This window comes from Durio zibethinus, chromosome 9 (assembly GCF_047325235.1).
Source record: "Durio zibethinus cultivar Kanyao isolate XHJ-2024 chromosome 9, ASM4732523v1, whole genome shotgun sequence".
In the NCBI taxonomy this organism is placed as follows: Eukaryota; Viridiplantae; Streptophyta; class Magnoliopsida; order Malvales; family Malvaceae; genus Durio; species Durio zibethinus.
The window spans coordinates 23264482-23289072 of NC_143170.1; the positions used below are offsets into that span (position 1 = coordinate 23264482).

The 24591-nt window shown below is 32.9% G+C and overlaps 1 protein-coding gene across 16 annotated transcripts in view; it reads left to right on the forward strand.

Moving 5' to 3' along the window:
* The first annotated feature begins 216 nt into the window (after positions 1 to 216).
* The window catches only part of ATM (Serine/Threonine-kinase ATM-like protein), a 69034-nt gene continuing 44659 nt past the window's right edge, over positions 217 to 24591 (forward strand). For 9 of the 16 annotated variants that reach the window (XM_022911400.2, XM_089765910.1, XM_022911410.2 and 6 more), the window contains exons 1-25: positions 217 to 413; positions 845 to 953; positions 1064 to 1207; positions 1655 to 1816; positions 1930 to 2125; positions 2254 to 2410; positions 2485 to 2624; positions 2734 to 2821; positions 3114 to 3217; positions 3913 to 4011; positions 4726 to 4782; positions 5001 to 5085; positions 6234 to 6308; positions 13585 to 13626; positions 13747 to 13817; positions 15713 to 15761; positions 16323 to 16394; positions 17437 to 17592; positions 17694 to 17783; positions 17868 to 18055; positions 19952 to 20564; positions 20668 to 20739; positions 20894 to 21055; positions 22156 to 22281; positions 22812 to 22939. In XM_022911400.2, the coding sequence (XP_022767135.2) occupies positions 345 to 413; positions 845 to 953; positions 1064 to 1207; positions 1655 to 1816; positions 1930 to 2125; positions 2254 to 2410; positions 2485 to 2624; positions 2734 to 2821; positions 3114 to 3217; positions 3913 to 4011; positions 4726 to 4782; positions 5001 to 5085; positions 6234 to 6308; positions 13585 to 13626; positions 13747 to 13817; positions 15713 to 15761; positions 16323 to 16394; positions 17437 to 17592; positions 17694 to 17783; positions 17868 to 18055; positions 19952 to 20564; positions 20668 to 20739; positions 20894 to 21055; positions 22156 to 22281; positions 22812 to 22939 (3254 nt within the window). In that variant the 5' untranslated portion in view covers positions 217 to 344. Of the gene's footprint in view, positions 549 to 844; positions 954 to 1063; positions 1208 to 1654; positions 1817 to 1929; positions 2126 to 2253; positions 2411 to 2484; positions 2625 to 2733; positions 2822 to 3113; positions 3218 to 3714; positions 3810 to 3912; positions 4012 to 4725; positions 4783 to 5000; positions 5086 to 6233; positions 6309 to 13584; positions 13627 to 13746; positions 13818 to 15712; positions 15762 to 16322; positions 16395 to 17436; positions 17593 to 17693; positions 17784 to 17867; positions 18056 to 19951; positions 20565 to 20667; positions 20740 to 20893; positions 21056 to 22155; positions 22282 to 22811; positions 22940 to 24591 lie in introns of those variants that run through there. The other 7 variants (XM_089765900.1, XM_089765905.1, XM_089765901.1 and 4 more) reach the window with 5 other exon arrangements.

Here is a 24591-nt window from a genome sequence, read left to right on the forward strand (position 1 = left end):
AATATAAACATATATTAAAAATATAAAAAAGAAACATATAAATTATAAGTACTTTTAAAAATAAAAATTTATTTAAAATGAAAATTTTATGAAATCGTGGCAAAATATAGCGTTTTTATTACTCAATCGCACCGGCTCCGCCCTCTCATTGTCAAGAAAACCCTTGTTCCCGGTTAACGCAAATAAAACGACCCGTTTCCACTCATCAGCAAAACCGACTCACGAAAGGGTGGGTCTCTTTCATTCTCCAAACCACTCCCGACTCCCGACTCCCGACTCCCTCCTTTTTCCTGTTCATATTTCCACTTTCCCTTTTGCTTTGAAGTCTCTTCCCTGAGTCGGCCATGGTTACTTCCAGTGATGTTCAAGAGATCGTCTCCAAGCTCTCCTCTGATAAAGCCAAAGCCCGTGAAGTAAAACCCTTCGATTATCTACTTTCTTCTCGTTCCCTTTCCTCAATAAAATGGTCAAAACTGAGTAAAATCGGACTGGAACTTTGTTTTTATTTCACTTCTTTTTTGTTATTTGCTCCGGATTGATCGATGAAAGTACGGTTCATTTTCAAAGTTCCGACTTTCGTGCCTAAAAAAATACGTTATATATATTTACTTTCTTACCTTTATTAGGGAACTAAACACGGTTTTCTTACATTCTCACATTTCTACCAAACAAAAGCTTCTTTTTGTACTTGTATTTTTATTTTGATCCAGAAAAATAATAGAAACATTTTAAACAATGTGCGTATATTGTAGTTTATGTTTTATCTAGCACATTTACTTGATAACTAACTGAATTTCTTTTTGTTTTTCGGTTGGTTTTGTGTTTTTATTTTTTGCAATTTTAGGAAGGAATAAAGTTGTTGAATATGTGGTTAGAGGGAGAAAGATCAATCGGATTTTGTAAATTTATTGGACAGAATACTGCAAAGCTTAAACCAAACGAGATTCCTCAGTGTAAGATCTATGTCTGTTTGTTTGCTTGTATCTTTTCGCATGCTTTCTTTATGTGTTTTTTAAAACATTGTCCAAAGGGAATTGACATTTCACTATGTTGCTATCTACAGCTGAAACATGGCCATTTCTTATTAAATTGCTCACACAGTGTCTATCATTGGAGATATCAACAAGCAAGCGGAGATTACCTAAGTTAATTTTTGCAAAAACTCTTCGAATTGTCATTCAACGTGCGGAAGATACTAAGTTTCCGGGTTAGTGACTGAGTTATTTGGCTACATATGATTTATATAGGATAAGAATGTTTAGTTGCATCTTTGTGTTATCAACAGCTGGGTAATCTTGGATTCCTTTTCCTTAACTCATGGGTTGAGATTTTCAGTCAAGTATATAGACTCTAGGGAATTTCTTGGTGAGAGAAATCCTTCTTATTAATGCCAGCCAATTAAAACGTGGTCATTTCAACCAAAAATAGAAACTACCTTGCAATTACTTATTACTTAATAGCCACTGAAAACAAAGTCCAAAAGTTATTCCTAAGACTTCAAGAGACCTCTATTAAGGCCCTTGCAACCCCATATTAACTTTGAAAATCCACATTGATAGACTAACTAAAAAGTTTTGTGCAGGTTCCCTGCAATTTGTGCTTTCACCTTTTTTTGAATGCTTATATTGATATATCAACCATTTCCTTCTGTCAGGAAATATGCTTCCATTGTTGTCTGTGGTTAAAACACTTTTTAGTCACATGCTGGATGTGTTAAACAATGTTCCAAGCTTTCAATCTGAATATGGGATTATATTACGAAATCTTTTGGCGGTCAGAGACTACCGATTTCATATGAGGAAGAGCATTTACTCTGGTGAGTTTTATATTGTTTATGCTGGTGGCACATATCTTTTCCCGTTTTTATGTTGGCAATCCTTGTTTGGAACTGTTTGGTGATCTCAATTTTATTTTAATACTTTTGGCTAGGTTTTATGGTTTTCTACATGGAAAAGGTGGAAACAACCTTGTCTGAGAAAAATAACTCTCAATATAGTCAGAAAGAGGAGATCTTCCGCAGCATCCTAACCCTTCAGTCTCTATTAGAAAATCCTCCTGGAGATTTCCCGGATAACCTTAGGGAAGACATTGTGAAGGGGTTTGTTAAGATATTTTCTTATATAAGGTACACATCGGTGGAGCCTAGTTGCTTTCATTGTTTATTTTGCCTTAATCTGCTGTTTTAAATCATTCTTGTATCGGTTCCTGATAATGATCTAATAATTACTGCTTTCCCTTGCTGTAAATGTTCAGGGATGAGGGAAAAGTTTCACGCAAGCTAATTGAGTGTATTAATACATACTTGTTGAAGGATGGTCCAAATTTGAGTTGTCAGTCCTTAGAGATCCATAATGCGACACAGCAATTTGTTTTTCGTTTTTGGCTGACGACACATGATAAGGGTCTTAAGGTTAAAACTTCTTCCAAATTTTGAACTAAATTTGAATTTATGGGTTGTATCTTATGTATTTTTTTCTTCTGTAGGATGCACTTGTTCTTTATGCAAGGTTACAGCTAAATTTAGTTAGAGGTGTAGTTGATGGGAGTTTCTTGGTTGAACAACTCTTGGACGTCATATGTAAGGAACTAGATCAGAGCAATTTATCTATTCCTGTTACTTCTTGGTGAGTGCTTTTAATCTTTATTCTGTTCCTTTTCCAGAGCAAATTTGTTTTTATTTTCTCTGCTAGTTGCTTCTTGTGATCTGATGGATGGTCATGCAATAAATGTTAGGAGTGATGGAGCCAAGGATGATAAGTTTGGAACCTTGAGTAGTTCGCAACACAATTTGGTGGAGCTTGCAGCACTCATATTGTATCGGGTATTCTGCTTTCATGCTTAGTATCTAGTTGCTTCTTTTTACTGTTAGAACTGATGCTGTGCTGCACTTTGAAGTATTTATGTTTGGGTATTTCCTTCTTATTCAAAAGTTGCAAAATAATTTCAAGGTTGCTGCATTTTTTTGTTGAATTTTTAAATTGAATTTTCAGTTTGGGTATTGTTGATATACATTCAAATATTTGTCTGTTGAAATTGCCAACTTTTTTTAAGTTTTAGTGGTTGAATTCTTCTAATTTTATTATCTTTGTCATTCTTAATGTAATATGACTCAGGCATGTGTCAATACAAGCAGAGCAACATTGAATGAAAAACGCGTTAAAAGAGAGAGTGCTGCTGCCTGTCTAAAGGATGCACTTATGAAAGGAAAATGGTTATGGTATGCTTAACCTGAAAAAATTATTTTTGTACCATATATCCTTGACCAATTTGCTATTTAATTACTTTTCCTTCATTATAGTTCCATATTAGATTTAGCATTTTTAAATAATTTCCACTATAGCATATGTTTTCACATAGATATCCAACTTGATATGCCTCTGATGCTTCTACTTCTGTGAGAATTTTCCCAATGAAACCATTGTGAGCTTGTTATTGACTGTTCATTTTTAGTTGATGCCATTTGTTTTTAGTCCCTCTTTCATATATTATTATGGGTTCCAATTATGTGTTAAAAAATGTAATGCTGCTGCAAATCTGGCAATCTATTTTTAATTCTTTGAGTCTTTTACTTTTTATACTTGGGAGTGTTATTGTTTCATACTTTAAATGTTGAGATGTGAATATGCGATTTGACTGCTGTATCCCTAGTGACACCTTACTACTGCTTTATCGTTCTATTTAGAAAACTGTCTGACAGTATTGTTGTAAAATCAGGTTACAATCATATCTATTTTTTGTGATGCATTTTTGCCTGAGTTCTTTTGTAGATGTCCTCTGTTATTATCATGGAAGCTTTTGTTCTTTGTATGGTCAGTGTTTTTGCTCAATTTCTCAATAGTGCCACTAATTCCTCTTATTCTGTTTTCTATGTAAACAATTTTGTTAAGTTAATCTGCATGGGTGTTACTGCAGGCATGTGTCATTTTGTTATCTCATTCGTAATTACTACACTCGCATAAGTAAGGATCTTTTTGTCTACTGGTTTGAAGGCATTTGTGCAAGCTTTGAAAGGTATAATCAGACATCTTGTAAACCTTGTCATGATTGATTGGCTCTAGTATTTTTTTGACTTTCCTTTCTTTACGGTAGCATATTGATGCATGAAAAAGTCATGCCTTCATATAGTTTCTTTATCATTGTTCTTTTTGAGGGCACCTTGAAAGCAGTGTGGGAAATTTTACTTGCATTATTCTCAGTGCATGTGCAATACAAACATACGTGCAAAAACAAGTGCATGCTTGCAGTTATGTATTCACATGTGTAGAGATGTATGCTTTTGAAAATTTCTGAAACTTTAGTGTACAACATTTTATTATATTAATTATTGGATTTGCTTTCTTGAGTTACTGCACCATTCTGCAAAACATTCAATGTTGTCCTGAAGGGTACACCCCATCGATTAGACTCCATCTTGAAGGTCTCTGGTTCAAATCCTAAGATGGAGGGGTGGAATTTATGGATGGGAAAGGCTACCTCCGGTTATGTAACTAAAAATTCTTATGTATAAAAGGAAAAAAAAAAACCATTCACGTTGAGATACCATCTACTGAAGCCTTCCATGTTGAGATGTATGCTTGCATATTTAGGAATTTTCTGGTAGATGTTGATGAAAGTGTACAAGCTTGAGGAAATAATTTGTAGTATTTTTCTTGTATTCTCTTAATATTTGTGAAACACTGTTATTATTGTTAATTCTTTTGTTGGATTAACATTTTTATATTGCAGAATCTTGAATGATGCTAATGTGGGGCATGCTTATGATGGTTTGCTGTGGACTTTGCGGTACACCCTTCTAACAACAAAATCTGGAATTGCTGTTTCTTTAACATTTTCTTGATTCTATGTTGTCTTTAAAATTTTTAGTGCATGCTTGATTCAACGGTATCAATCATATTTAACTTGGAATTAAGTTTCTCTCTTTCTCTCTCTCTCTCTCTCTATATATATATATATATATATCTTTCCTTTGAGCTTATATTTGTAGTTACTTGCATTTAAAGGAGTCTGCAGGAACTCTCTTCCATGTTGCTGCTTTCAGATGCTCAAGTGGAGATTTCGTTGAGCTCCTCTTTTACCTCAAAAGAGGTATATGTTTCTTCTTACGCTTTTCTTTTGGGATAATTTTCTGTAGTTTGACATGCACACATTTAGGTCATTGATTTATTAGAAAATAGATCCTCATAATTTCAAGTTGTCTTATATGTACCAAATGGGAATCAGGCGTCTACTCCTGGCTCCATTGCTTGTTTGTGTTAATCGGTGTTACCTCAATTTTTTTAAGTTTAGAATTTGCTGCTGCTGCTTTATATTCAAGTCTGGTTGTTTCACCTATTGCCAATTGGTTTTAGTTTGGATGCTTAACATTTTTACCTTGCTTTTATTTTGTTTGTTGCCCTTTATTTATTCTGCATTCATTAGAACTGCTTGTTTCAGTTTTTTAGTATTGGGTCTACACAGGATGACACTAAGTTGTGTTGTTCCATATGGTTTAAATTTAGCATATTTTGTGGTTTCATATTCAGGTTAGGCTTCAACTATTTCCAATCAGCTTTAGGTTGGTTGCTTTACATATTCTAGGCATTGAATTGGGTCTGGTGCCACATAATAACAAGCATGGAGTTGTAGAGCTTAACTTAAGAGAAACTCTATCCTTAATTTTGTGGATGGTTATGTTTCTCATTCAGAATTTATTACTTGAATTTACCTTATCCAGAAAGCTAAACTAGAGGAGGTTTCCCACAAATTTGTGCTGTTGTCATCCATCATGAGGTATATAATTTGAGTTTCATGCTGCAGTCTGAATAAAAAGAGAGCTGATCGAGATTGACCGGAAATGGTTTATGCCAACATTCTAGTTGTTAAGAGTTATCTATGGGAACCATGCCCATTTTTATAGTTTGCCAGGAATTTATTGTCTATAAAAGTCAGAAAACGCTAAAATGACCGAAAAGAATGTTGTCAGAGAGATGTAGCTGAATTTTTTCTAACTTTATAGATGGAGACTATAATTGCACAATGTTATATTAAGTAGTCAGTCTATGTTATTGATAAATTGCATTTATGTTTGACCTATCCAAATTCTTTATGCATTAATAATATGCTATGCCAAAGTACAATTCTGAAAAGACTATATCATTTAGACTAGTTGGCTTCTTTCGTTAATTATATATCTTTTGCTTGAAGGTCCTTGTTGAGTGAATTCACATTTTAAAATTGTTTGACAAACAATGCAGTTTGATTGTGGTTGGCAATTAATATGGAGCCATCTTATGCATGGATTGCCAACATTTAGCAACGTAATTCCAGTAGTAAGTTTTGTTTATGCCTTTCTCTCTTGAACTTTTTTTGATAAGTAGTTTTAATCATTTGTTTTCCTCATTATGCACTAAATATTTGTTTGGAAAAATGGCATCTCAATGCATTAAGGTCTCCTTCTGTTAGAGAAATTTAAGGTGACTTGTGAGCCTGCTATAACATACTGATATCGGGGAATCTTTGGAACTGTTGGAATCAAAATTTGTTTTGAAAGGCTGAACAATTGAAATCAGCAACTGATATATTCATTCATTACTATGTATTTAATTTATCAATCTTGGAGTTTTGTTCTTAGGTCCATATATTTGTAATGATTGAGTTTCAGATTCTGTGCTATTGAGGTTAGAGTGAGCATTCCTTTTTGGGAGCAATTTTAAAATTTTCAAGAATTAATGGTCACTAATTAGTTTTTATACAGCAGGAGAATGGTTAGTTAATCTTTATGGTTTGGAGGCAAGTCTTTAGAATCCAAGATCTTCACTTTCAAACTGATTCAGTAGTATTAATACCTAATTTATGCTCTGTAAGTCTGGGTCTAGTCTACTGTTGAAATGCTAGGATCTAATCCCAAGATTAAGGTGCTGCTTGATAAACTGAAAAATTGAGTGCTGAAAAATTAAGTGCTGAATTTTTGTTCTGAATTTTATAAACAATGAATTTGAATTACAAAAACTGTTTGATATTTTACTGAAAATTAAATGCTGAATATAAATATATTGTTTGATAATTGTAAATGTTGAATTCTAAAAATATTCATTTTACATTTCAAAGTTATTTTCATTATATTATTCCAAATAAAGTCAACTTCTTAGTTACATATTTTGATTTGAATACAAGTTTGAAATATGTCATTAAATAGAACTATTAAAAATATAGAGTTATAAAAACCAACGTTTGGGAATCAAATGGATGGTTCACGTATGGTTGTATGACAGAGGTTGGTAGATGATTGTAAGTTACAACTTCCCAATGACTTACCAACCTTACCAGACATTGAATGCAATCCAAAATGCAATCTTATACTAACTCTAGTATCAGAGTTAATTACACATGAATTTGTTTTAGGAATGTACTTTATTCTAAGCCAAAAATCTCTTATTCACATATGATATTTTAAAAGCATGACTTGCTAACTTTACAACAATATCAAAATTCAAGATCATAAGATCAACAGAGTAGATAAAAAAAGGCAGATTTAGGAATTAAAAATCTACTAGAACAAAACCAGACAACTTATAATAATATTACAACCCATAACAAATGCTTGGTTATTCCCAAGAAATCACAATCAACTACAATTACAACTTCTAGTGAAACATCAGATGCCAATTCTTTAGACATAAGTTTTAACAAGCAAATCCAACAACATCAACACTCATGGAAGGAGTAGAAACAAATATGCGTGCACCTTCACTAACAACAAAATCTTTCATAGAATATCTGATGGAGTTGTTGAAGCTCCATTCCAAGCCTGTTGGATTCATCAATAAAGTCTTGCTTTTTGATGGGAACATTAATGACTCTTAATATGCATAACCATAATATAATAATTTCAACTATATGATATACTTCATTGGTTGGCTTTGAGGTTTTCTTTTTGTATCTGATACAGACATGACTTTTATCAAGGGAGTAATGCAAGGGATCCTGCAAATTTATAGGACTTACATCTTGCTTTTTCTTGCAAATCCAGAACAACAATTCAAATTAAACAATTATACAATTACCCATTATGCAAATTTGAGAATTTCATCGGAAACCCATAACAATAATTCAAAAAAATCATTCAGTTACTTAGAATGCAAAATTGGAATTTCATGTAAACCCATAGCACTAATTTAAATTAGAGAATCATACAATTACCTAGATCACAAAATTTGAGTATTTCATTGTAAACCCATAACAACAATTTGAATTGTTACTTGATATAAAGAAGAAAGAAGAAAGAAGAAATGAGGGTTAGAGAGTTCAAAGATATAAAAAAAAAAAAGTGAAAGAAGATGAGCTATATCTAGAAACAAACCCAAAAATTAAAATAGAAGTAGAAGAAATTCTCGCATGGAATAGGATTTGATCAATCAACTTGTGGTTTAGTATTTACAGAGAATCCAGTGTAAATTATAAAGATGAGAAGAACTAGACTTTGGAGAAAATGCAAACTATTTATTTAGGGTAATTGTTTTGAAAGAAAATATTTTGAAGCGATATCTACAATAAGTGATAAATAAGCCCTGTACCTACTTATTCATCATTTTTTGTTAAAAAATTCTATTAAGTGCTTTCTAATACGAGTTATTAAACATATTGAATAAATTAAACTATTAAAACTTTTAATTTTCAATGCATTGAAAATTTTCAATGCTTTATCAAATTGACCTTAAGTTTTCTGCCTTGCTTAAGTTGAAAGTCCTCTGTTTTGTAGTCTATTTTGTTGCATGGATGCCTTCTAGTTTTTCTTCCTAAAAGTTAGTGGTTGTACATTTGTTTACAAATCAAGATAGATCTTGCGATTTAAGGAGGGGGTAGGACTGGATGTCTGGATGGGTTAGTGGAAATCAATAGTAGCCTGCTCTGTGCGGGCACAGACTATTGCAGTGCTATTCCCATTGAACCTGTCATACTTAGTTATGTCGCTAGTAGAGGTAAAAATGTGGAAAAACTAAGAGTAAAACTGAATTTATATTGAAACTCCTCTGAAGAATTATATAAGCACCTTAGGTTTATATATAGGTAAGTAGAGAGTAAACTAGGAAACTAAGTCTTTCTAAAACTGATCCTTATAATTGAGGGATTGTTTATCCTAATTTTCTATCCTTAATTCTACAGATACATATACTTAATTTTAGGGATACAAACATAAATATACAGAATACAACCAACTATAGCTAAGTGTTTTCCCACACTTCCCCTCAAGCTAGTGAATAGGTGTTTTCTATTTCGAGCTTGGAAATAATTTCCTGAAATGTTGCACTGCTAAGACCTTTAGTTAACACATCTGCAAGTTGACCCTTGGTTGATGCATACGGTGTACAAATCAACCCACTATCTAGTTTCTCCTTTATGAAATGCTGATCTACTTCATTGTGTTTTATTTTGTCATGTTGCACAGGATTGTGTACAATGCTTATTGCAGACTTGTTATCACAGTAGAGTGTCATTGGTCCATCCCACTTGATCTTCAAGTCGTCTAGGATAATCTTTAACCATAGTAGTTCGCAAATTTCTTGAGTGATTGCTCTAAACTCTACTTCAACACTTGATCTTACCATCACATTTTTTTTTACTCCTCCAATTCACAAGATTACCACCTAGGAAAGTGTAGAAACCTAAGGTGGATCTTTTATCAGTTACCAAACCTACATAATCAGCATCTATATGTCTCTAGAACCAGCCTCAAATTTCTTTTGAGCAAGATACTTCTCCTAGGATTCGCTTTCAAATAGTGTAGTACATGGTAGACAGCCTGTAGGTGCACTTTTTTAGGTCTATGCATAAATTGACTTATCACACTCACAACATTGCTATATCAGGTCTAGCATGTGAGAGATAAATGAGTCTTTCAACTAATCTCTATTACATCTCTCTATTTATAGTAGCATTTTCATTAGCTTATCCAAGTTTATGATTAGGATCTATAAGGGTATTTGCAGGTTTATATGTGAGCTTCCCAGTTTCCTTCTAAAGATCCATCATATATTTTTGTTGTGAGATGAACATACCATGCCGTGAGTGAGTTACTTCAATTCTTGGGAAGTACTTCAATCTTCCTAACTCTTTAATTTCAAATTCTCTAGCCAAACATTGTTTTAGAAATTCTCTCTTTTTGTCATCATCGCCGGTTACAATTATATCATCAACATACACTAATAGAACTATGACTTTCCTTGAATTCGAGCGCTTGATAAACATTGTGTGATTTCCTTGACTCTGTTTATATCCCATTGCTAGCATCATTTTGGTAAATTTCCCGAACCAAGCCCTAGGAGATTATTTAAGGCCGTATAAAGCCTTTTTCAGCTTGCATACTTTGTTTGCTTATAGATGAACTCTAAATCCCGATGGAACCTTCATATATATTTCTTCTTCCAAATCACCATGTAGAAAAGCATTCTTTACATCAAATTGTTGAAGCTGCCAATTGTAATTTGTAACCAAGGATAGCAAAATCCTAATTGTATTCATCTTGGCAATTGGAGCAAAAGTTTCTTGATAATCCACTCCAAAAGTTTGAGTGTAACCCTTAGCCACCAACCTAGCCTTATACCTTTCAACAGTACCATGTACCTTGTATTTTATAGTGAAAATCCATTTATACCTAATCAGATTTTTCCTTTTGGCAACACTACAAGTTCCCATGTTTTATTTTTCTCTAAGGCTTCCATTTCTATTTTCATGGCCTGCCTCCATTTTTCACTAGATAATGCCTCGAATAGTGTAGTTGGAATGGAAATAGTGTTTAGGCTCTTAAGGAATTTTTTGTGGATGATGAAAAATTTTCAAATGACACAAAATAGAGATTGGGTATAGTGGATGCTTAGTACATTCTCTAGTTCTTTTCCTAATGGCAATAGATAGATGATAATCACTAGTTTTAGTTTTAGGAGATTCATGCTCATTTTGAGAAATAGAGTCAAAGATTATATGTAGTTTGGTTGAAACAGTCTCTTGCATTATCAGACCTAAATCTCTTGATTTGCACTCCAAATTGGTTTTGGATCATGTTTTGAAAGCTTAAAAACACACTATTTACATCTAATTTGAATTTAAGTAAAAATATCCATGAGACTATGGAACAATCATCTATGAATGAAACAAACCACCTTGTACCAGAAATATTAAGAATTGTAGAGGGACCCCATTGTCACTATGAATCAAGTAAAAAAGAGTAGAACTTCTTTTGTTACTAATTGGAAAAGACACATGTTTATGCTTTGCAAGTTCACAAACATTACAATGAAAATTTTCTACATTTAATCCTTTGAACATAGAAGGAAGCATGTTTTTCAAAGTTCCAAAAGAAGGATGTCCAAGACGAAAATGATAAAGCCAGATTTTGTTTTTATTGGGAGATTTTTCAGAAAGAAATGACAATGGTAAACTGTTCTTGATATTACTTGTGTTGTTTGATATCTTAAGATAGTATATTCCATCTTTCTCCTTAGCAAGTGCAATCCTCTTCCTCGAATTTTGGTCTTGAAATTCACAATAGGAGGGATAAAAAGTCACTTTGTAGTTCATGTCTCTAGTAATTTTTTGTATAAATATCAGATTAATAGACAATCGGAGAACATGAAGAACATTTTTAAGAACAAGCGAGGGATTAATTTGACCATCTCATAATCTTGCTCCTGTAGTAAGTAAACCATTTGCAACAATAATTTTCTTATTACTAGGACATAAGGTATATGTACTAAACTTCTATGAGGAATGTGTCATATGTTTTCTGGCTCTTGAGTCAATGACCCAAGAACTCATAATAGTTTTAACTGAGACATTTAATCCATGAGAATCAAACACTTTACCTGAACTAAAGACATTTTATCGGTGAGCTATGAGCCTCTATAAAAGTTCTGGTTGGTAGTCATCATGATCTGTTCTTTATTTATCAAGTTTTGACAAGATTTGAGTTTTTCAACTAGGATTAGCTAGCGATGAGGTTGCCTTCTTTGTTGATTACATTGAAGCTCTCTGAGTTGGGATTTTCTGAACCATAAGCTGATGATTGCAAAAGAATCCAACCACATTTGCCTTCACACATGTATTGGGTCTTGTAATCTCTCAACAGTTGGTTAGCAGGCAGTTGTTGCTTGAAGAATTTGGGTGGTTTCATTGTTTTATTTTGTTGAACATACTGAACAGAATTTGGGTGGACCACCGTATGGGTTTTGAATTGTGATGGAGATAGGGGAAGAAAGAAAATGTTATGTTTTCAGTTGAAACAAACTCAAGAAAATATTTTCTCTAAAGTTACCCAAACAAGATAACTTCTTTTCTTGAAAATATCTTCTAGAAAATCTTTTATTTTCTGGAAGTTGTTTTCATGATTACCAAATAGAGCCTAAATTTTGGTCTCGTTTGGTTTCCTAGGAGTTTTGAACTAGAATTACATGGAATTTATACATCCTTCTTGTCCAATGGCTTGAACTAGAATGCCATGCAGGAGCACTTACCGGTGTCTGATGCATGTTCTACATGGACAAGTTTCCGACATGGTGGGACACGTATTAGACATGCAGAAAAAAAAAAATTGGAGACGTTGAGACATGCCTCTGACACGGCTGGACACGGAACATAAGTCTGCTAAATTGAGATATGCAATTTTTGAAGTCTGCATACGATTTTCTAGGTGGCTTCAAATAGATAAATGGATGGAAATAAAATACAAGCAAAAAAATTATAGATAAGATAATTTTAGGTATAAGCAGATCAACAACAAACTTATAAAAGAAAAATATGTAAACCGTAAATTGATGATCACAAAACAAATTAATAGTTTTTTGGAGAAAAAAACTAATTCATCCTCCTTTATGTATAATTGAAGACAAATAAATGATAATTGAAGGGTCCCTTCTACGGGTGTAGCATCACCGACTTCGTTCTTATTGGCCCTGACCCAAAGATGAATACATAGCTGGATGTAAATGGTTAATTCAGTACACGTAGACATGTGGGCTTTAAAGAGTTCGGTCAAACCATCTTTTAATCCAAGTAAATTTGGGGCATGATGATTTAGGGCCTTTGGGCCTTTAAGTTTGAGCTATTTAATCTTTAATTGGTTTTTAGAAGTTCAAAAATTTAAACTTATAACTGATTTAAAAAAAATTATTCTCATATAATATTTGACTGAAAATATCAATATTTACATTTTTATTGTATTTACATTTATATTGAATAGTTTATATAAAATATATAAAAAATAGTTTTTATTTCTGCGTCATGCCTTACCCATGTCCTCAATTTTTATAAATTACTGTGTCGTCATGTTCATGTCATGTCGTACCCATATTGCATATCTGTGTTTGTGCTTCATAGCCAATGGCCTTTTAGGAAAAACGGCCTTCAAATCCATCTAATCCTTTAATTTCAAAATTGAAGTGCATGCTAGAAGGTAGAGAATTAGCATTTGGATATCTTTTTTTTTTTTTTTCTTTTTTAAATTCTAAAAGATAATGTCCCAAAATAAAGTTACTGGCTTTCTGAAACTATCACTTGGGCTTTACTTTCTGTTTAAGCTTCTGCTTGGATATTAAGTTGCATGTATTTATACAGGTGGATGCTGCTCTGGCTCTCCTTGGAAGCATTATTGCAAATGTGAGTGCTATTCTACATACCAATGGCCTATTAGTTAGTAAGAGAGTGCTATATTTTAATTTAAATGTTCTTATGTGGTTTACTTATTATACCCTCCTTATTTAAATGTTCTGTCTTTAGGATTTAACAAACTCATGCGTTGTGCCTCATGATGTATGGGATCTTAGGTTATTTAAAGGAATGCCTTCACTGTAAGTTCTCTTTACTTTTAACTTAATGAATTATTTGTCATTAGGAGAATTTAATGAAAAGGTGAATATGTTCTAGCTCAAATTGTGTTTAAAAAAGCTTTTTTAGACAATTTTCTTTGCTAAAGTTCTTCGTAACATATGGTAATAGTCACCATTTAAAGAAGGTATGCTGGTTGGGTACAAGTTAAATAAAATTGGGGAGTTCTAAATGCACCCCACCTGTTTTCTAAATATATCCCACTTTTTTTTTCAAAATTTTTTTGTAAGTAAAATTACTTAAATACCTTTTTTATGAGTTTTAATATTTTCATCATTTCTGGGAAGTCATAACACTTCACAGAAATGTATTTTCGGAAGTGAAAAAATAAAAATTTATGAAAATTTACAAAAAAGGGAGTTTTGTTAAAATTATATATAAATTAATGTAATGAAAAAAGTTATTATTAGAAAAATAATAAATTTTAAAATTAATAAAAAAATATTTTTACTATTTTAAGTTTAGAGAAAAAATAAAGTCTTATGAGGTTTTAATTAAATATTTTATCTCTTGATGTTATGAAGAGTGATGAAAGAATTATCAAGTCTGATCAACATATAAGAGCTGTAATTCCTTAAAATTGTATAAATAATATTATTGAATACTACAAAATTTTTTCAAAATGCTACAAAATCACCATTGTCATGTCCTCGGCCTCATACGAATTTGAGAATCAATAGGAAGGATGTTGGAAGAATTAGAACTAACTCAAAGTTGAAGATTTTCTTAACCAGTATTGCATGCTTATGAGTAAAGAGGCAATATTAAGTAATATTACTGAATACTATATAATTTTGTCAAAACTTAATATGCTAATTGGAGAAACCTATCATGATAAGTAGATGTAACGATTTTTTTAAATAGCTCAATTTAATTAAAATTATTATAAAATTTTAATAATTGATATAAAAATATTAATTAAAAAATGATAAATTTTAAATTTATAAAAAAATTATACTTGCTATTTTATCTTTAATTTAATTAGAGTCTCATAAGATTTTATTTTTTCTCTACGATGAAAATAGTAAAAATAAATTTTTTTTATTAATTTTAAAATTTATAAGTTTTTAATAATAATTTTTTTCATTACACTTATTTATAAATAATTTTAACAAAATTTCTTCTTTTTGGAATTGTTCATAAAATTTCAATTTCAACACTCTTGGAAATACATTTTCGAGCAGTGTTATGATTTCTTTGAAATGCATTTTTGAAATGTGTTATGACTTTTCGGAAATGGATTTTTGAAAGTTATAAAATTTGTGAGATGGGTATTTTAGTAATTTCGCTTACAAAAAATTTTGAAAAAAAAGTGTGGTGTATAGAGCAAAAACATCAGTGCATGTAGAATTCCCCAATAAAATTTACATTCTTGACAGGTAAACTTCATTTTTTTTTTTTGGCGGTAAGGGTAAATTTCAGAATGGAGGGAACTTAATGCTAGAGCATGTAAAATTCTCCAGCTCTCATAGTTGAAATTAACTAGGAAATATTGAATTTCAGCTGAAAGCAATGATATGGTTAAGATGTATGCTTATTTGTCTATATATGGTGTTGCATTGCAACTTTTTCTACTGCATATGGATGTATATAACTGCCGGCAGTGGAAGGTTATCATTTTTTAATTAAAATATCAAGTAAAATAGAATAGAGCTGCAAAGTGTGAATCTTTATGTGCAAGTCATAAAGCTGAACTGCTGAAGTGATGAGTAAGGGACTGGTTAAAAGTTACCAGTTTATACTTGAAATTCTCATCCTTTATCTTTCTCCATTTCTCTTTTTGAGGAAACCTGATTTCAAGCCTACATTTGATGTTGTTATTCTTTTATCTAATTGTTTGGATTTGATGTCCATCCAGGTGTTCTCTGTACTTCATCGCATGTTATTTTTCTCAGAAGGGTTCTCAGGTAACTGGCTTAGACTTGTTTCTTTTGGATTTTGAATTGTTACCTCACAATTGCTTTTACTGTCTCCAAATGCTGGTTGGCATATTTCTTTGTTATTTTTCATATGTCTCATATTTTTTCTTTCACATGCCTACTAGTTTCTTTTTCTCTCTAATAGTATGCATGGGAGTTAGCTGTTTTTCTTTTCTTTAAAATTATAGAAATAATGATTTTGTCTCCATAACTCTCTTTTGGAAAGAAACAAACTAATAGAAGAATCTTTGTCAAATATCCTGCCAATTTTGGTTGAATAAACTAGAATTGATCACCATTCTTTTTTTTAATTCAAGCTTTTGTAGTAGCCGGCATGGCAAGTTCTTTTCTTTTTTTTTTTTTTTTTTTTTTTTTTTCTGTACTAGGAATGGGAGTGAGATTTTATATGGCATCTGTCTTAGTCCCTTTTCTTTTGGGTGTTGGGATATCAATGAAGTGAACTTTGAAAAAGTGCATATCATGGTGTGAAGTATAAGTTTTTTTTTTTTTTTTTTTGTATTATTTTGGCTGTCTTCTGATTTTTTGCAGGGTGACCTTCGGGACATTTTACATCTACGGAAGTATCTTCTAAGAGCAACTTTGGGCTCTCTCAGCTGGAATGTATGTTTGCTCCTGATTCCTATACCACCACTGTCCTTTATTTGGCATGATTTTTGATGTTAGTTGTTGCCCCCTTTTGAGTTAATATGGAAGTTAGAACATTCAGACTGCGGTTTATGTGTTTGTTTCTTTTTTTTTGTTTTTTGGTTTTAGGTCAGGATTAGAGGGTTAAAGGGGTCTGAGTCCCTTTTGGGACAAAAAAAGGGGGGGGGGGAGCTATTATTCCTTTCTGGTTGTTTACAACCAAGATTGATTTCTTGTTTAATGTGGTGGCAGTGATTTGTGGATTTGTTGTCAGAGTCTCCTCTGAAAGAACCTTCATTCTTAGGAGTAGGAGAAGTACATTTTTATCATCTGAAGTCACTCTAAAGTTAAATTTCTTGATTTCTTGTGGCTGGGAGTCTCATCTTTTAAGAATTTTGCTACTTGGAGCTGGAAGGAATTATATGCTTGATCTTCTTCCATACTGCTTTTTGACTTTCTTTGGTTTATTTTAGGTGAGTGATTTTGTGTTTGGTTTCATCCTCCTTAGGCCATTTGTCAGTAGGCATAATGGCCTTAATGTTTTGAGGATTCCCAGAAGCCTTTTTTTTTTTTTTGCCTGAAATTTATTGACTGCTGCAAGTCAACTTTCCCTACTTCCCTTGGATCTTTTTTGGGTTATGCAAGTTGTCCATCTATAGAGCTCAATTACAATTTGGTTATTGACTGTGCTCCAGTTTTATGCAATCTAAGTCTTTTTTGGGGTTATGCAAATGGTCCATTTATAGAGTTCACTACAAGTTTGTTTTATGAAGTTTGAACTGCAACTCAGTTTGGTGCAATCTAGTTTTCAAGTCTGTGCTTACAAGAAATTATGAATTGAGAAGAGGTTTGTTTAGGTGGAATTTTTTGGTGGTCGTATATTTTTTTGGCTGTTGAGAATGAAAATATAATCGGGTTTATAACCATGATCGTTGTTTCTTTGGCACCTTTTAAGTTTATCCAGCAAGATAGACTGTGTTATTTAAACTCTCAAGTTTTCTTTATTTGTTGAATGCAGGAATCGTCCTTACTGAATAACCGTATGGTATTATTGTTACCAGCAGCTGTTTATGCTCTTTGTGCTGGTTGTGAGCCTTTTACCCAGTGTTACAAAGAAATTCTCCGGTTACACTCTTTTGTGGATGCTATTGAGGTTGCAGATGATTGGATCAAGGTATGTCTCGATGGTTGATATTCCTTGTTGTGGCTTGATATTTGAATCTTATATTATAACGTTGTTTCTTCTGATACATCGAATTTGGATCATGTTTGTAGATTGATGAATATGATCACGAAAGGCAGCTTGAAAATTTTGAATGCTCTGTTGAAGTTGTTGCAAATATTGATTTGGATTCAAATGTTCAGGTGCTGGGCTGTTATTGTCAAAAGCATTCTTCATATTCAGGTTTATATGATTTGGTAGTTTTGTTAATTTTGATAAACTTTCAGGTTTCCCCATCTCACTTCCATCAAAGTGTAAGTCTTCCTCGACAGTTGAGAGAGCCACTTATGCATGAAATGGAGACCTATATTTTGGGAGTTTTAGCAGATCACAATGTTGAAAAGAAGCGTCTGTCTGATGTCTTCTTCATATGTGCTTTACTGTGCAATTTAATATATGGATTATATTTAACAAGGTTTGTATTATTTTCTTAAAACTAGTCTTCATCAGCTTTTCTTTGCTGCTTTTTTATTTGTTCAAGATGCAGCCATGGAAGTTGAAATTTCCTTATTCTATGCTGTGTGTTGCAGAAACTAAAACCTATTCTTGGTTGTTCTCCTAGTATCATATGCCTTTAGGTCCTCTGATTCCTTTGTATGATATCAAAGGCCTTTATACCTAGCAGCAGGTTCAAATCATGTCTTCCTTTATATTCTAATTAATAATTAAATTTCTGCACAACACATGTGATGGACTTTGCTATGTCAAAGTGATGTTTATGTATGGACTGTGCTAAGTCCATAGAAACCGAACAGGCTTGCCTTGGGTGTGACCTTCTTGAGATTAAAACTTATTAATAGGTTCTCATGTAAAATATTCAAGTAGTTATCTGAGTTGATTTTATTTAATGCAATGTTAGTTCGAGCAATTTAAGTTACTTTTCAAGGGGGGACATAAAATTCTGGAAGGGATTCTTGGTAATTTATTTGAGGGTAGTGTTTCTAGGAGAATGTAAGAGTATTATGTGTTAGGTAGTTTCGTATTTAGGAGTCTAAGTACTTGCAAGTCAAGGGATTCCTCAAGAGCTTGTCTAAGTTCCAATCTCTCATTTTCAGTTGGTTGGCTTATGGTTAATGAAATCACAAGTTATTTGTTTCTTGAGGGCGTGGGTTATAACTCTTCCAGTTTATTTTATTTCTCCAATCGTTCTCATTCTTCTTTATCAATGTTCTCTATAGTCTCACTACTGTTGCATTCTTCAAATTAAGCCCTTGCTAAATCTCTGATTTCTGAACCTATTCCTCAAAATCCTAGAAACTTTTCCTACCAACTATTCTGCAAAATCTAGATCCCTGTCTTACCATTGAGCCAACAACCTGAGTCCATGACCTATGACTATAAAAATAGATTTTGCCTTGATTTTCCTGCAACTTAGTGTCTAGTTTCACCAAATAAGGAGGCCCCAAAATTTTGGAACTTTCCTACATGTAGGGGCCAGAAGAAGTGGTTGAACTTTAAGCTTTCATCCCTGCAAGTGGAAATCTTAATATCTCAACAACAAACTAAGTGGTTTTCCACTATCTAGGATTGGCTAAATGGGTCATTGTCCACCAATATGTTCTGTTCAAGACAATATCTTCAGTGAGCTTGGTAAAAGTAGTGTCCTTTTTTTAGTTTTGGTCTATGTCTCTTCGGTCTGAATGTATATAATTTTCCTAAATTTAGCTCACTGCAAACAAGGTTGACAGAGACACTTGTCCTAATTCAGTTAAGTGTCTATTTTAACTCGTTAACCATGGTAAACAGAGCTTACTTGGTGTGAAACTTGCGTTTTTTCCAGTAAACCTTTTTGTTTGACCTTGTATATTGTGGAGATGACCAATTCATTTTTAACATTTCTTCTATTGAGATGGTTGATTATGTGCTAGGTGAGTTAATACTTTGATGCTAACCAGTCTTATCAGTTAAGTTCTTCTGTTGAGTGAATAATTGCGTGATGTATTCCCTGATTGTGTTCTGGTCAATTGTTTTTTTTCTTTTTCTAAATTTTCTCCATGGCAGGTGCCATCTTGCTTGGACTTTCACTCTGTTGGAGTGTAGACTTTTTGGTTGCTGACATGTTATGTTTGAACAATGAAAACTACATTTGAATGGAATTTGACTGAATTGATTATAGCAAGAGTTTTGGTGATGGCATTTCTTGCACCTTTACAAGTTTATTCCTATTTTTTTTTTATTTGCAGTTCAGGGGTTTAAACACGGTTATTCTATTACAAACTTTTTAGTCATTTACTACTGATCTTTCCCCATCATTTATTCCATTTTTCCTTCGCTCTTTTATTAATTGCTTTATATGGATTGTTTATGCCAGGAATAGAGAAGAAGTTTCACCATTTCTCTCAAAATTGGGCCACTATTTGTTGGAATTGCTGAATGATGCTATTAATGTAATTCTTAAAAACATAAATGACTCCAGATCTCTTGGATCCTTGGGTTTTACCTCTGGCTTTAACCCAAAAAGTGCTATTGTTGCTTCATTTAAAAGCTTTGTTCTTGGCCCCCTTTTCACACAAAGGAGAGATGGAGATGCTCCGGACACTGTACTTTATGATGCTATAAAACAATCCCTGCAGAGGCTTCTGAAGGCATTTGCTAAACTGTATGATGAATATATTGAAAGTGTAACTAACCATCGGTCTGAGATGTTCTCATCAGATTCTTCTGGATCTGGTTCTTCTATACAAATTTCAAACCATGTGGATAGCAATAAAAGTAGGATCATGGACATGGAATTGGATGTGAATGAGGATGGTAAAGATGTAGATATTCAGACATCTAGTGGGAACATTTCAACTTGTGGATCTTTCTCTGCAATGAAGTGGAAGTTGGGTATGGTATCACTAATCTCAAGTTTTTTCTCTGTCGTCCACAATCAAACATGGGATGTCCTACTGAATCTCATGGAAAAAGAACTTGACTTGAAGGTATGCAAGTGTATAGTATTCTTATGCTGTATGTGATCCTGCATCATCTGCATTTAAATAGTTCTATCTTTTGTATCATAATTTCATTTTTCAATGCAATCAGGTGTATGAGATAATTTTGTGCAATCTTTGTCGCCATCTCGACTCATTATCTTCTTCAAAACTGACAGATCTGGTATGAAAATATCTCGCTGATGATTGTGTAGAATTTAATCTGGTTTTCCGGAAATGTACTTGTAATACAAACAATAACAGCCTGTTTAATGCTCATGCCTTTTCAGTAATCCTTTTATTTTGTCCACTGGTCTAACATTCCTTTTTTCCTGTAGGTCAATTTAATAAAAAACAGGACAAGAATGCAAGTTAGTCTGAAGCTTGATAGTTTTAATGTTCTAGCTGCTATTGGTTGTTTGCTTGATACCCTACTATCTTTAGAAGTTGGAAAGGATAAACATGGTGCCATAGCTTTGGAAGAAAGAGAAGCTAAACAGGTACTTCACAATGTCATTTTTTGTTTGTTTGTTGTTTTTTCTTTATAATTGGACTTTATATGCTTGATTTGAGAAAGAATGATGATGGTTGTTTTAATATCTGTGTAGATTGGGTCAAATATGACACAGTTTTCTTCATATCAGCCTTGTATTATGTTGAATTTCAGATATCTTAAGCTGTTCTCTATCCAAACTGAACTTGAACTCTGTTGTCCTAAAAACAAGACCTAGCTGGACTTGAACTTGATTTCTGTCTACTAGCAGAGTGGTAAATGTGGCAAAAAGTCAATCCAAATTAACTTGAAAAGATTATGAATTGAAACCTCATCAACCTCAAGTAATCTGAAAGTGAAAACCTGAAATGAGCCAATCTGCCCTGCTGCTCCTACTACCACCTCTATTGTTGTGGTAAGTCCAGTACTAGGTGTCATCTGGTGCATGAAGAAGGTGGTTGGTTTCTGCAGAAAGAAAAACCTTACTTATAGATGGTGAGAAAACTGAAAAAGTTGAAAATTTACAGAATTTTCAATTTTTTCTTGCCATTAATTGCTTAAAAGGGAAATCATCATTTTATGGTTTCAAGGCATTGATCTAGTGATTGGGGATTTTTCAGTTATGATGAATATATCTAACTTTAGATCAGATTCTAAATGCTTAAATGTTGTACTAAATCAAAGCTAGATGAATGAGCTCATTTATTTTTGGTTGCCAGCTATGCTCTTATTAGGTTGTGTGTGTAAATTTATATGTATCATAATAAATGAGACTTTTACATTGTATCAGTTGTTCACAGTTTGGATGAAAAGTTGTCATGTGAAGGTATTCTATGCTAACAAACTGGTTTCTTCATCTTTTATAGTGCCATAAATCCTGATTGTAGCAATGTGCTCTTTTCAAGTGGCTTGAATACATTGCATATTGGGACATGCTGCTTTGACAAAGTTTCCAACTTCATGTCTGTAATCGTGTATTCAAAGATGTGTTTCCTTTGCTACAAAACATAATATATCATTGAACAATTTTCTTCGTTATGTTGATGATGAGATTGGCCAGGAGATCATGTCCCAACCATTATGTTTTTGCTTGATATTGCATTGCAGTCCTTGACATATCTCGGGGAGCTGGCCAGCAAAGTCGCAGAATTTGAACTTCTTGATTGGTTTGGTCGCATCAAACTAATTGACTGCATATGCAATTTTATTTTACTCAGTCCCGTGATCGGCCAGGTGACTATTTTTGGATCCTTACCTTATCAAGTGCCTCTCATGTTTCCCATTCTCAGATTGGACAGAAAAGTACATGCACTGGCTAACATAAAATCTTAAAAGTAGGAGGGAAAAATGTATTGCTGATATTATTTTGTTTACTTATATATTATGTGGAAAATCTAAAAACTTTCGTCATTGAGGACACACTCTCTTCTGGATGAGAAACGTTTTGAATCACTTTAATTAGGCATTTAGTCAGCTACTTTATTTGAAAGGAAAGCCATATTTAATTATTTTCATTCTGAGACATCTACATGTGCCTCTGAAGTATTTCTGCTTCCTGGACACGTTATTTTAGGAGCAGTTCAATTCCTTTTTCTATCTTTGTAGTTCTAGTTTTCATCACTGTCTCTCTTAGTTTTAGGAAATTATAGATAATATTTTGTTCCTATGTAAATTATTTAAATTGGACAAACTGATTCAGTTTCTCTTTCTCTCTTTACATGCCGCTATATGGGGCATTTTTGCTGTTTCATAACTATTTACAGACAATGATTGAAAAGCTGCTTTGCATGCTCCAAGATCCTGATTATCGAGTTAGGTTCTTTCTAAGTAGACGAATTGGTGTTCTATTCCAGACCTGGGATGGACATGGAGAGCTCTTTCATGATATTTGGTGAGTTTTTTGAAATGTATTTGGTTCTGTGAGAGGCTTAACTAACCACAAGCTTTTTTAAGTTTGTATGTTGGAATATGTCATATTAAGATGGTTAGTTCTTATGTTTCAACTTTGTTCTAATGCACATGCCAATAATTTTGCCTTCTATTTCTGTTATTTTGATTCTACAAATATTAATTGTTTTCCTTTTAGTTGAAAAGTAAAGGTTTCAATGCTTGTAAGGTTTTCTATTGTTGCAGTTATTGATGTTGTTATCTTCATTAGTATATTATTATTTAAACAACATAATGATATGATAGACATCATCATTTTTATATTTTGCCTGTGTTTTTGATGCAGTGTAAATTTTCTCAATGTTTTCCCCTTCTTTTTCTCCTGCATGGATATGTATGCTTATTTAGTTACTATTATGATCATATTTAACTTTATATTTTATCTTTTCATGTTTGTGCCAAGCTAGTAAAAGGTGCCTTTTCGTTATTATCAATAATGCTGTCTTTTTATTAATTCTTCAACTTAAGGTAAATTATGTTTTGGACCTCCACCCACCATCTTTTTGGCCTGTGTCATTATAATTATCTTCTACATCATTAAACTTTCCTGCATTTGTGCTTGGGTGATGCGGGCTTTGTTGAAAACTATATTACCATAGTCATCATGCTTTTCGGAAATCTTCATCTTTAATTTTCTTTTAGGTTTTTGAGATTGTCTAACAATGTTTACTTCGAACTTTCAAGGGATATTGAAATTGAACATAGATGAAAATTCTAAAATTGTTTGAGACTTTGGTTAGTCATCATTGTGATGTTAATTAATGGAACTTGAATTATCCGCGGTATTAGGTTTTACTATAAATTACATGGGGTTATAAATTTATGGAACTTGAATTTAACCTTCTGAACTTGCATGTTTGGTGGATATTTAAGCTTGTGTTGACAACTTTTGTTGCTTACTGCATGGATAATTCAGGGGAAGGTTCATTTGCTTCCAATGTTTTTGGGAGATGTGAATGATTGGGAAGTGGAGTCCCTGACTTTGTTCTTTATGTGATGTTCACTAATAAATCCTGGTGTTGTTGGTGAGATTGATAAGGCTGTTGTAAATAGTTAACAGTTTCAGGTTTTTTTTTAGGCATTGACAGGAACTAAACAGGTGTTTCTAATGGAAGAATCTTTGATTTTAAGGCACATTCTAAACTTTCTATGTTGCATCTCTAGGCAATTGTGCATTGTAGAATCTTCTTTTGCAAAAATAGAATCATGACTTATGTTGTGCGCATGAGCGATGACAAAATCGTGGACCATCTGCTGCAGGTTCTTTAGCTAGGAAGATGCCTCTCGAGCTTTTTTTCTGTTTAACAATTAGCTTTTTCTTCACTTGATGATTTAGTCATATGGGACCTTTTGTTCCATGGTTGGAGTTTTACCCAGCCTTGGATTTGTAGTTTCTGAAAATTTGCTTGGCATTTCCTAACGAGTTTTTCAGAGAAATATCTCCATTCAATGCATTGGAAGTCATCACATTAAATTTCGCTAGTCAACTTTTGCATGTAATGTGAAAATATTTTCATAAATAGCACCTTAACAAGTGCTCTAAGAGCATTCATTAGCAATATCCATTTTCCTTTAGGGTTTTTCTCTTGTATAGTA